The following is a 13,872-nucleotide window of genomic DNA, read 5'->3' as shown; positions in this document are numbered from 1 at the left end:
GCATTTGATATGAAAAATAGCAACCTACACATTTAGAAACAACCTCAACATGCCAGAGTTGTAATATAAATCTTTAGTGAAAAATCTATTTCTTTATTATCGGTTATAAATTCTTAACAAGAAGTTAGTCATGATTTACCACAATAAATACAATAGAACGTAATAAATTCTAGTAAAGGTGGTCTAATCTATGTTGGTGCTATGATGTTTTCTCCTCTTTATATCAGTCTTTTTTTAGTTTATTATGTGTCTGTATAGATCATGTTTGACTTTCTCCATAGCGTTTTAAACTGTTAAATTCTCAATAGAATTCAAATGGGTTGCACATTTTATCATCAGCGTCGCGATAGGAACGGCTCGCGCATATCTTATCACACTTTTGGAGCGCTGGTGAACGCGCCTACCCGCCTACGGTAATTCGCGCGCCACTCATTAGTCCGTTCAGTTCGTACGCGAAATAATAAAAGCTTAGAACGCACGATAGATTTTTAATAAATGAATAGCCTGCTTCTGTTTCCATTAACCATGGTATAAATATTGGGGTGCTGTACTTGCTTGTTTTGGTTTTTGTGGGGAAAAAGGTATTATAAGCCACCTTCCCCAGGCAAACTACACTCCTGCTTTATGGTACTTTTTACAGTAAAGTCGAGTATTATAGTATATCACTTAAGAGATTTGATAACGCTTTGTTTTTTCCTCTGCAGTGGAGTTGTTGGGCACGCGCTCGACGTTGGAGTTGGAGATCCCCAGGTGCAGCTGCGCATGCGCGGGGAGCTCCCCGTGCCCACCGACTTGTCGCTTTGAGCCCAGAGCGCGCGCGGGTGGCACACAGAAGCTCCCGGCCAGCCAGCGCGCGACGTTACCATGAGCCTCCCCGCTCCGCCGGTAGAGATTCCACGCGCAGAGAGTGCCCACCTGACGAGAGCAGCGCGAGAGCCACAGACGCACGATGCCCGGGGGAAAGAGAGGGCTGGTGGCACCGCAAAACACTTTCCTGGAGAATATCGTCAGACGCTCGAGTGGTGAGGAGCACGCTTATGGTTTCTGAAATGCATTAGGTCACTTATAGTTACAGTGTCCATGTTACTCTGCATTTACATACTGAGTAGTCAGAAATTCAAACTAAAAACATGTAATTAATGTGGAGCTGCTTTTGTGTAGTTATTCGTAATTAGATATTCATATTAGCCTACATTTAAGATGTAAAACATGGACGCTGTAATGTAATGTTTAATGCTTTAACTTCGTGATTTTTTTTCTTTTATTTGATCATAAATTTTCTTTATATTTTAGTGAGTGCAGTTCTCTTGAGCTGGGCACATTTTTAAATACATAATGATATTTGTTCTTGAGTTATAGAGGTGTTTTGGAAGATAACTTAAAATACAAGTAAAAATAAAGAAACTTCATTCGTCAGTATTCATGTATTAAGATCTCTTACATCTGAAAAAGCAGTCGTCATTGCAAATTCACTTTGTAATTTAGTAAACATTAATTTCTTACAGCACTGCAGACTTTGTTTACAGACAGTATTTATTTAGTATGTTTATTTATTATATTTATTTATCGAATTGCATTTATTGTTTTGAGTTAGGTGATTTTTCGTTCTTTTTTATAAAAAAAAGAGTAGGCTACAGTATTTTTTTACCACTAGAGAAATTTATATAAAACGTTAAGCAGCCGCAATTGACTAAATCATTGTAAAGTACTAATTATTACAAATTTAATATAATTGCGCATTTCTCGTTCAGTTGATTAAAAATGCTCTCAATATACAGTAATTTCACTCCACACATCTGCGCCAGCAGCACATCAGGACTCGTATGCAGTCGGCCTGGTGGTTTTGAGAGAACTGTTGCATATTGCGGACTGTTGCGTTTATGACCACTAGAGGGGGCAACATCTCCTAGTTCCTGTCACAGTAATGCTGTTTGTGTCTGGTTTGCTGTCTGCATCACAAACAAACCGAATCTGAGAATTATAGTATATAAGACACTTTATGTGGTCAGAAGGGCTACATTTTTCAGGTTTAAATCTACATTTTTATAGAGAGTACACCACATGTTACAGTAGGGCTAGATAAGTGACAGTAATATACTGAGTGTGTCAGAACACTAATTCCTGCTCTCTCTTTTATACTTTATCATCTTCTCTGAACATTCAGAGACAAGTTTCTTGCTGGGGAACGCTCAGATTGTGGACTGGCCTGTAGTTTACAGTAATGACGGCTTCTGCAAGCTGTCTGGATACCACAGAGCAGAGGTCATGCAGAAAAGCAGCACATGCAGGTGAGGGGACGTACACGTGACGATAGAAATCTGTCGATGTTACACGGTTCATGCTGTATTGAAGATCTCTCGTGTTGCAGTACCTTAAGGGGCCTGTTGAATATTACAATTTAAGACAGAAGCTTTAAATGATTTGTTGTGGCTCCATGTGGATACAATGCAATAAAAACAAGTGATGATGTCATGATCTTAGGGGTTTTACATCACTTTCCCTCTGCCTAAAATCTAGTGTTATATATATGATGTATTAGGTATATGGAATTCAAATTTAAATAGATGAGAGTATCTTTTTGGCCCAGCCATGATCTGGCAGTGCATTGTCGTACTGTGATATATAAAAAAAATCTAATTTCGATAAGTGGGTTTCATAAAGTGCTGAGCCACAGATATACTGATATATTCCACACTTTAGGGCATATTCCTGCCATGCTAACAACAGACAGTCTATTTTTTAAGTCATTAATAAGATATTATCTGTGACTGCAACTGAAACAAACAAGTTAAGATGCCATAATCGGATACACTTTACTTCAGGGGTGAGGTATACATAAATTTCAGAAAATCTCTAATCTTTTAATCTTTATAACATATGACCGTGAACCACTTATGTTGGCAAAATGTGAAAATGAATTCAGAGAGGGATAATGACTTAAAAACCATGCACTGTGTGAATAATTTCTGTTTGTAGTTTTATGTATGGGGAGCTGACAGACAAGAAGACCATAGAAAAGGTGAGGCAGGCCTTTGACAACTATGAGTCCAACTGCTTTGAAGTGCTGCTGTACAGAAAGAACAGTAAGTGGAACTCAAACAAACAAATATACACTGACTAACATCTCTAAAGTTTCTTACAGTGTTTAGTTGAGGTGTTCTAAACAATAAAAAATCATGCTGACTGAAAGAACTACTAGATATTACACAAAATGAAATATCTGAACAAACAGTATTAAACTTTTCCATGTAAACTACTTGTCAATTTTGAAATAATTACAATTTTTTTTCATGTTTTTGAAAGAAGTCTCTTTTTACAGTAAAAATATTAATATTGTAAAATATTATTACAATTAAAAATAACTGTTTTCTATTGTAATATATTTTAAAATGTAATTTATTCCTGTCATGGCAAAGCTGAATTTTAAGAAATCATTCTAATATGCTGATTTGGTGCTTAACTATTAGTAATTTAGTTACCCTAGTTGGTCCCACTTTATATTAAGTGGCCTTAACTACTATGTACTTGCATCAAAAAATAAGTACAGTGTACTTATTGGGTTCAGATTGAATTGCAAAACACTTTTGTTGCTATTGAGGTGTGATACGGGTAAGGTTAGGGGAAGCGCTGGTGGTATGGGTAGGGGTAAGGTGTAAGGGATGGGTCAACAGTGTAATTATAAATGTAATTACAGAAATTAATTACAGATGTAATTACATGCAGGTGTTTTTAAAATATAAGTACAATGTAAAAACATGTATGTACATAATAAGTGCATTGTATCAAATGATTAATTTAAATGTAAGTACATAGTAGTTAAGGCCACTTAATATAAAGTGGGACCGAATTTATTGTTATCCATTAAAACACAATCCCCTGGTTTCACAGACAAGGCTAGTCCTAGACTAAAATGCATGTTTGAGCTGTTTTAACTGAAAGTAACTTGCACTGACATATCTTAAAATATGTCAGAGCCTTTGTTTTGTCTCAAGATGCACACCAGTAATGTTTCTATCTAAGGCATTTTATTAAAGCTGCTTAAATATTCTAATTGAACTAAGGCCTAATCCTGGCTTACGGTGTACTCGCACTAGGCGCTCTGAACCGTGCCTGAGCACGTTTGACCCCCCCCCAAAGCCCAGTTCGTTTGACAAGTGTGATCGCTCTGTTCCGTGCCCGGGCGCGGTTCGTTTCGCCGGCCCTGGCCCACTTGGAAGAGGTGGGCCAGGGCGCGGTTAGGTTGGGTTTGAGTGCGGTTCGCATGCAGTGCAAGCGCTAACTGTGCTGGAGCACAGAACAGCTACTACTTTTGTATGTGTTACTGTCATCATTATGATGACAAACATCTTTATTACTACTTTGATAGTACACTTATCAATTCATGTAATTAATTTGCGTGTATTCGGGTTTATAACGGGTCTGCTTTGTAGTTAATAAATACAGGAGCATATTTTCATCAACATTGGTTTGAAGACTTAATATGAAAAGGCTCTGAACTAAAGATTTAATGCATGGTGCTGTCAGAAATTGTGTGTGATGATGCTGACTTTGACCTCTGACCTTACAGGAACTCCGGTGTGGTTCTACATGCAGATTGCACCAATCCGAAATGAAAATGACAAAGTGGTTCTGTTCCTGTGTACATTTAAGGACATCACTGTCTTTAAACAGCCTATTGAAGACGAAAGCACCAGAGGTGAGTTTTACACCTATATATATACACATGTACTGTACAATAATACACTTGTAGTGTCAGCGATGCATTCAAAATAGATACTTGTCTGAAAGCTAATAAAGTACATATATTTAGTGAAATGCTCCTCTCTAGAGTTCATTTCTCTAGTCAACTAACATGCTGTGGACTAAATAACTTGCCTGAGGTCAATGTAATGCTATGTGAGATATTATTCTCAGGCTGTTTTATTGATGTCTTTCCGTGGTTGAAACACTGGTTGAGAGATTACACACATATCTAGACTGCATCCAAAAAGTTAAAAATGCTGCCTTTGGAGGATGCATTTCAAGGTAGGAAGGCATCAAGGCATGTCCGAATCAAAAGTTAGCTTCACTTCCTGTCTCCTGAGATACCTTCATCTGATTGATTTTTGAAGGCAGCGAAGAATACATCTGTGATATCCCACAATCCTATGTGTTCGATTTGTGACAGTTGAGCTAGAAAAAGAAAGATGGCATCTGAAAGTTGCGGTTTCTGGTCGGTTTTTGTGTAAATATACATTTTTGGCCAGCGTTTTACACCTATATACATGCACTGTACAATAATACACTTGTAGTGTCAGCGATGCATTCAAAATAGATACTTGTCTGAAAGCCACAGACACAGACGTGCCCATGGTACTTGTTGGACTTGAGTTTGTTCTGACAGATAAACACTTCCTCTAATGTGCTTATGTCATATAAATAAATATTTGTTTATGATTGGCAAGCATTGCTAGATTTTTCCTTTGGCACTCACTCACAAGTGTTATTTTCAAGCACGTATGTGTGTGTCTGCTGGGGGCTTGTTTATTGAGCTGGAAAATGTTATATAGAGTCTGTTTCTAAAACTTCCAATAGTGCAGACATGGTAATTTTGCTTTGGTGTGTGTGGGTGAATTTCACAAAACCTGTTTCAAACAAGTCCAGGTCAATGTTCAACCCAAAATCAAAACAAAGTAATTAGAAATTACTTCTAGAAATTATTTTTAGAAGCCTATTTTTAATGACAATTTTTCTTTACAATTAGACAATTACTGTTACAGTAATGAGAATCACTTTTGAGAATAAAGGGGATTGTTACATTAACGAGGATTTTAAGGTAAAACTGTCATGAAAAAAATTTTATAGTGCAGAAATTTTAATGATCCTAAAAATAGGCTTAGTTTTCTTTATACTAAATGATTTTAGGGTGAAGTGTGACTTGAGCATGTTTGCATCAGATTCACCAGTGTGTGTGAGATGAGCTTTAATCACACAAGAATCAAAGAGCGAGAGAGAGAGAGAGATTTGAAATGGCTCCAGACAGTGTTTCAGCAATTATATTTCATTGCAGGATCATTACAGGAGTGACAGCAAAAACATTTGTTCCAATTTTACACAACATAAAGAACTTTGCTGAGTCATATCTGAGCCACAGAGGACTTATGTTATGCTGAGTTCATATATATATATATATATATATATGAACAGTTCCTGTGAGATCAACAAGAAAACCTGAAAAAAAAAGTATCATGGTTTGGACTAAAATATTAAGTAGTAGGGGTGTAACAGTACACAAACATGCCGGTTCGGTACATACCTCTGTATTGAAGTCACAGTTCGGTATGGATTTGGTACAGCAGGGGGAGAAAACTAAACATACATTTGCTTCTTTCTTCTTCTTTTTTTATTAAGTAGTGGTTTATTTAACAAATTCTCTCTCTTATTAAATAAATTCAGTTATAATTTACATTTTCTTAAGGATAAAAAAATCTCAGCTAATGCTGTAAACTATGTACAGGGAGCCCTTTCTTGCTCATTACTGTAATATTAAAGGTTGCAATTAACAACAGAGCCCAAACTATTAAATTCAGGTGCTATTTATTTTAAGATATAATAATTAACACTCAAATAAAAAAATAAAAAAAGGCTAGACAGAAGCCAGGTTTTGCATTAACTTCTAAATATAATTATAACATTATTACTCCAATTCATTTTGCCATAACTTGTTTTCATGACAAATTTATTTAAACATATTAAATAATTAAACTCGTGCACGAGTATCGGAACACGAGTGTTTACCACCGGCATTCGCTGTGTTATTAAGCCGGGCACACATTTAACGACTAGCTAAAACATTCTGACTATGCTCAACATACAGCGATTGTTTCCTGCTCCTGAAGCAGATTTATATACTTTCACATGGAATTTGAACACCGACTGTAATCGCAGACTGAAAGCAACTGGCTCTGACTGGACGCGTTTGAGCGCGATCAGTCATAAGTATCAGTTTACATTCATAATCGGCCTTACAATCGTTAAGTGTATGCGTGACTTAAAGCCGTGGATTCATTATGTCAGACTCACCGCAGGTAACTCATAATCTGCAGTTGTTACTCCTGTCTCCTGACAAAAACATTGCATGCAGCGCCTGTGGAGTGTGGAAAGTTACTGGAGCGCGCAGCCGCGCGTCTCTCACATGGATCATCATGGCAGTGATTGACAAGCCAGAGGGCCAATCGTTTACGCGATGATCGCGTAAACGATTGGCTGATGTTTTTAAGGCCTTACCTCGTGCACAGATTATGTATATTAATATTATTACTTTCAGTTCACCTAATAAATAGTCTTTTATCAGTTAGTAAAGACAGTTTCAAATAATATTGCAAAAATGTATAAAACAAAACATCCTCTTTAGCACCTTTAATGAACATATATGATGAATATATAAGCTAATAAAGATTATTAAACTGGTACGCTGCCTCAGAAGCCTGTCCGAAATCAGTTTCGCGAGGTACCTTCATGCACAAATGCTGTCTGCTGAGCAGTGATGGGAATAGCGGCGTTACTTTTTTCAGTAACGAGTAATCAAACGAATTACTTTTTCTCCCGTTACAACGCCGTTACCGTTACTGGCAAAAAAATGCTGCGTTACTATAATTGAGCTCACTGATGCAGTTTTCATCCGAGTAGCCCTCTCTCTCAGCCATACAGGACCTGCAAATATTTTTCTCTGGTGTGTGCTGCGGTTAGTCATAGCCTACACGAATATAGGCTAATTTTAAACTGATAATAATGAACGATGCTCTGTGTGTGTCTGTGAGCATGCGAGCTGAGCGCGAGCTCAAACCAGAATACCGTTTGTGACATGCTGGACTAGTAGCTATTCATTTAAGCCATTAGTTGACTAATCACATTTATATTAATTTAATTTCTTAAATACTGGAGAGAATAAACTAATAATGAGCGTTTATGTTATATAGGCTATACTATGCACTCCAGCGCACGCATATAGCTTGCCATAAAGAACCGGCAAAAGTAATAATTATGAATATGACAAAAAACAGCAAGGAGACATTTTAATTGTTTATTAATAAAGTAATGTTTTCTTAATTAGTGTTGGCTGCGAAGATGAAGTTGACATTGCAGACTCTCATCATCTCCGCATATACTGGACGTGCCTAGAGAGAGAATGTACATTTCATTCGGATTAGGCTACATAATCAGAGTAGCCTATTTCTTTTCGTTTTTAGATATTTCAAGCTTTCTATAGATATATTTCTCTTGTCTGCGAGGCAAGCAGCCGCTGAGTTTCGGTTCTCTAGCCAGTAAGATGCGCTCCAGTTCACGCGCCAGTGATCGCGTCCGCGCCTGCCATGATTATATTGTCTGCTATATTTGCTTTTTATTTATTAAATCCAGGCAATTGATTAATGAAACATTGATTAAAATTAAGATACAATTTTTACAAAACGAAATTCACTTTAAAGGAAGGCTTTCTACCAAACAAAACTTAATGAAGTGTTTAAAATCATGTCTGACCCACTCCATGACTCCCGATATATTGCGCTTCTTATGATGCATCTTACTCATGCTGTTCACTTTTCATAATCAAGTAAATTAATTTAAAACATAACATAGGACTATTTAAACATACATATGAAACTACATTTTCTTTAGTGGCTACCAACAGGTTATGTACATTACAGAGATATTTCATAAGAAAGAGCGGATCATGAGTCACAAGTCGGTTCAAGAATAATTTATTCTTAGACTTATATTTAATATTGGGGGCATTAAGTTATTTGACATATTTTAATTTTTTTTAAGTAATGCAATAGTTACTTTCCCTGGTAATTAGTTACTTTTATAATGATGTAACTCAGTTACTAACTCCGTTACTATTTGTGAGAAGTAACTAGTAACTATAACTAATTACTTTTTTAAAGTAATGTGCCCAACACTGCTGCTGAGTCATTGTCTAATAAGGCATCGCGGCAACAAGTCAGCTGCCTAAGTCTGAATCCCAAATGACACCCTAAACCCTCATGGTCTTCCTCTGAGTCCGCACTTTCGTGACGTAATGCTGCTTTGACTGCTGGGTAAAGTCCTCTGCGTAGCTCACAAACTGCGGGCTCAGCTGAAGTGCGCATCGAGGGTGCATAGCGGCCGCAAAGGGGGCACTCAGGAGCACCCTTCTGAAATCTAAAATGATTAATGGGACACCCTACAGTCTTGTGGACTTAACGAACACGCGTATGCGGCAGCCATTGTAAATCCACAAGACTGAAAGTGCATAGAAGTGTGCCATTTGGGATTCAGCCTAAGTTTTTGGATGCAGCCCCTAGATCGTCTGTTGTTCTACTGTGCTTTTTCCTGTTGTGGTGGCTAGCAAACAGCGTTGCATTACCGTGAACATCCTCTACTGGACTGGAGTGTGAATCGCCCGTGACTGACTGTATTCGTCGTCTGACTGTATGAATTGAACTGTGACGTCCATACCATATGGTTCGGGATGAATACATGTACCGTTACACCCCTATTGAGTAGCACAACTGTTTTAAACATTGATAATAATAATAGATATAATAAGAAATGTTTGAGCAGGATCATGTGACACTGAAGACTGGAGTAATGATGCTGAAAATTCAGCTTTGATCACAGGAATAAATTACATTGTAAAATACATTAAAGTGAAAAGTTGTTATTTTAAATAATATTTTATTATATATAATAATATAATAATATAATATAATATAATAATATAATTATATATTGTAATGATATTTCACTATATTACTGTATTAATACATCCTTGGTGACTATAAGAGACTTCTTTCAAAAACATAAAAAAAATCTTTACTGAACCTTACTATATATAAATATTTATTTTATTTTATTTTAAATTCTCCACTTTTTGGTGATTAATAACTTGTGACAATGAGCTTGTGAACTTTTTTTGTACTAAATATCAGATTCTTGCTCACAATAAGGCACAACATGCTCTTTGAAACATTTTTAAATCAGTTCAGTTGTGCAGAACCTTCTGAAAGCAAAATATTGAATTGAGTTTCATTTGTGTAGATTATTTAATAAGAGCACTGCACAACTGAACTGAATTGAACTGAAAGACACATGTAATGTGTATTCCTGTATGAACACATTGCATGTGAATTCAGTTCAGTTGTGTAGTGCTTTTCATTAAGCATATTAAATGTGTCTTGTAGGTTGGACCAAGTTTGCACGTTTGACTCGAGCGTTGACGAACAGCAAAAGCACCATTCAGCAACTCACGCCCGTGAGCAGAACCGACATCACTTCGCACAAACAGTCCAGACTCGCAGAGGTGAGCGCACACACACACAGAGGCAGCATTTGCTTACATCCTTGACTGCATAGTACAAGGTTATGCAAAACTTCATCTCACGGAGGACAAACTTGTAATAGAATCACACACACACAGGACGCTGCTGTAACGCAATCTCACACGTGTCTGTTGGACAGCAGAAGTCTACGGTTGACTGCCAGAAGCTGCTATTAATAATTAACACTGATGAGAAGTGTGTGTGTGTGTGTGTGTGTGTGTGTGTGTGTGTGTGTGTGTGTGTGTGTGTGTGTGTGTGTGTGTGTGTGTGTCATAACCCCAGTTCTCTTTTCTGCTCTTCTCATCTGTCATTTACTGCTCTGTCACTGTCATGTGATGGTGTTAAAGAGGAGGGAAATGTGTTATTTTTTTGTGTGTCAGTTAATAATTTTGTGTGTGCTAAAGTACTAATATCTGGGTTTCAGTGAGGCACTATAATGGAAGTGAATGGGGCCAATCTGTAAATGTTAAAATACAGTTCTGAAAGTAAAATTACTTGTTAATACAGTTTTAGTGTGATTTTAGTGATAACTATTTCTTTGTGAAATTATATAAAATTAAAATGCCTAAAACCCTAAATAACTGTAAAGATGAATACACGTTTACAGCTCAAATAATGCACAAGATTTAGCAGGACAATTGATATAAAATCATATGTTGAACATTTCTGCTTTTAAATCCCCCAAAATTGGCTCCTTTCACATCCTGTGCCTCAATGTGACCTTGATTTTTGCACCTTTATTAAAAAGAAAATAAGAGACTAGTCATTTTTGCCACAAATTTGATAGATGCTGTTTGCATGATAGATAGATGATAGATTGCACCTTTTTGTTCTGAACCTTTGATTGGCATTGATTTCTTAATGATTTTTTTTGGTAAACATTATTCTTTGTAAACATATTTTTTCTTGTTTACATTTAAAATTAAAGATGTCCTTATGACTTACACTGACAGAATTCTTAGCATTCAAAATGTAACTGAAAATGTGCCACCGTTTTTGGTCTTTTTTTCTTGCATATTTTTACAATCAACAATTTAAAAATGGTGCAGATTTATATATGATCTCAAACAATCTTTCTCCCTCCATCATCTTATGTTCTTTATTGACTCTTTGAGAGCTAATTCTGTTAAATCTCTGTGTAAACTTTGTGTTCTGTTTATACAAACGTGCATAATATACAGCAAACAGTGTATTGTCCAGGGAAGAACAGAAATTAGCAAGAGCTAGAATTAATATTGAAACAAACACACTTTTTCCTGAGGGCCCTCTATATTTCATTTCATTTTCACTCACTCTTTTGTCCCTTAAGATAATCTTCTTATTAGGGATTTCAAAAGTACAATGTAAAAATGATTTTTCAAAGTTGTAAACAAAACAATGAGTATTGGAGTATGTTTTACAAGAAAATACTATTTCAGCATTTCTACTTAAAAACATTCAAATTTAATTCAATGTGTTACTTGAAATGTTATGTTTCTTTGTGATTATTTGTGAAAATTTACTAGCAATTTCTGTTGGCAAATTCTTTCAAAGTATAAAAATTGTTTCAAATTCTACACCAATTTTTTTTCTTGTGTACTGAAAAGCAGTGTTGGGGGTAACGCATTACAAGTAACTTGAGTTACGTAATCAGATTACTTTTTCAAGTAACTAGTAAAGTAACGCATTACTTTTCCAATTTACAACAAAATATCTAAGTTACTTTTTCAAATAAGTAACGCAAGTTACTTTTTCACATTTATTGACTGACATGTTGTCCCCATGTTTAGAGAAATAAAGTGCAGAGATATTGTGTGCGCTGTGTAAGCATGATGGTTATTGTAGTTCTAGACTAAATGTGAACATGCATTTACTCATCTCACTTGCACGAAATCATTCAGTATTTCTCAAAATGAATAAAAAATCAGTGAAATGCAATCTCAGAATTTTTGCAAACCTGTAATAATTCACTATATTAAATTACACAAATATACTTTATGTATTTAATCTCAATTATTAACCAATGTCTTTGCTGCTGACCTTCAATATATCTAATTCAGCCATACTAATTATCAGAAATACTTTAGATTAGATTTAGAAATAAGAACTAGAACTTCCTTCTCCTGTATCCTATTCTTCTTAAATCCAGAACGACAGCACATCTGAAAGATTTGTTTGAGCTGCGCCCTCTACTGTACAGGTGTAAATATGCTTTTCCTTCAGCCTGAGGCTTATTGATTTCATTTTTGGTGTGAAAGGGCTTTTTTTGCCAAAAATAGAACTTTTTTGTTGTTATTAAAAAACAAACAAACAAGCAAGCCCAGCCCCGGTGAGAAAAAGTAACGCAAAAGTAAAGTAACGCATTACTTTTCATAAAAAGTAACGAAGTAACGCAATTAGTTACTTTTTTAGGGAGTAAAGCAATATTGTAATGCATTACTTTTAAAAGTAACTTTCCCCAACACTGCTGAAAAGAATAAAAGGCTGTAAGTTGATCTTAAAGGGTTAGTTCACCCAAAAATGAAATTTCTGTCATTAATTACTCACCCTCACGTCGTTCCACACCCGTAAGACCTTCGTTCATCTTCTGAACACAAATTAAGATGTTTTTGATGAAATCTGAGTTTTTTTTTATCCCCCATAAACCATTTACCACATTCAAGGGCCAGAAAGGCAGTAAAAGACATTGTTAAAATAGTCCACGTGACTACAGTGGTTCAACCTTAATGTTATGAAGCGACATAACATTAAGGTTGAACCACTGCAGTCAGGTTGACTGTTTTAATGATGTCTTCAGTACCTTTCTGGACCTTGAATGTGGTAATTAGGTTGCTTTATGGGGGATAAAAACCCTCTTGGATTTCATCAAAAAACATCTTAATTTGTGTTCTGAAGATGAACGAAGGTCTTACGGGTGTGGAACGACGTGAGGGTGAGTAATTAATTACAGAAATTCCATTTTTGGGTGAACTAACCCTTCAATTATAAAATATGTATAAATTATTGTAAAACTATAAATATAAAGATCAGTATATAATAATTTTCGGAAAAAAAAAAGTGAAATGTCATTGAAATTATTTATTTATTTATTTATTTTACTTTTCCAATTTTGGTATTTTACTTTTCCTCTTTGTCCCAGATCCTTCAATCCCTTTATCTTTTTTTTCACTCATCTTTCTCAGGTGCTTCAGCTGGGTTCTGACATCCTTCCTCAGTATAAGCAGGAGGCCCCCAAGACCCCACCTCACATCATCTTACACTACTGCACCTTTAAGACCACCTGGGACTGGGTCATCCTCATCTTGACGTTCTACACTGCCATCATGGTCCCTTACAACGTCTCCTTCAAGACCAAACAGAATAACGTCACCTGGCTGGTTCTGGACAGCGTTGTGGACGTCATCTTCCTCGTGGACATCGTGCTCAACTTCCACACCACGTTCGTCGGGCCTGGAGGGGAGGTGATCTCGGATCCGAAGCTGATCAGGATGAATTACCTGAAGACCTGGTTCGTCATAGACCTGCTGTCCTGTCTGCCCTATGACATCATCAA

The 13,872-nt window shown here is 36.3% G+C and overlaps 1 protein-coding gene across 3 annotated transcripts in view; it reads left to right on the top strand.

Annotated features, from left to right (window-relative positions):
• The first annotated feature begins 262 nt into the window (after nucleotides 1-262).
• Nucleotides 263-13,872, top strand: part of kcnh5b (potassium voltage-gated channel, subfamily H (eag-related), member 5b) — a 60,315-nt gene continuing 46,705 nt past the window's right edge. Inside the window, exons 1-7 of one of the 3 annotated variants that reach the window (XM_048205703.1) lie at nucleotides 263-413; nucleotides 705-1,022; nucleotides 2,165-2,288; nucleotides 2,977-3,083; nucleotides 4,568-4,696; nucleotides 10,203-10,321; nucleotides 13,502-13,872. The exon at nucleotides 13,502-13,872 is cut by the window's right edge and continues 22 nt beyond it. In XM_048205703.1, coding sequence (XP_048061660.1) covers nucleotides 950-1,022; nucleotides 2,165-2,288; nucleotides 2,977-3,083; nucleotides 4,568-4,696; nucleotides 10,203-10,321; nucleotides 13,502-13,872 — 923 coding nt within the window. In that variant the 5' untranslated portion in view covers nucleotides 263-413; nucleotides 705-949. The remainder of the gene's footprint in view (nucleotides 414-704; nucleotides 1,023-2,164; nucleotides 2,289-2,976; nucleotides 3,084-4,567; nucleotides 4,697-10,202; nucleotides 10,322-13,501) is intronic. The other 2 variants (XM_048205702.1, XM_048205701.1) reach the window with 2 other exon arrangements.

Source organism: Megalobrama amblycephala, linkage group LG10 (assembly GCF_018812025.1).
Source record: "Megalobrama amblycephala isolate DHTTF-2021 linkage group LG10, ASM1881202v1, whole genome shotgun sequence".
Lineage (NCBI taxonomy): Eukaryota > Metazoa > Chordata > Actinopteri > Cypriniformes > Xenocyprididae > Megalobrama > Megalobrama amblycephala.
The sequence above is the reverse complement of the archived record's forward strand: the minus strand, read 5'-3'. Positions and strand labels throughout refer to the sequence as shown.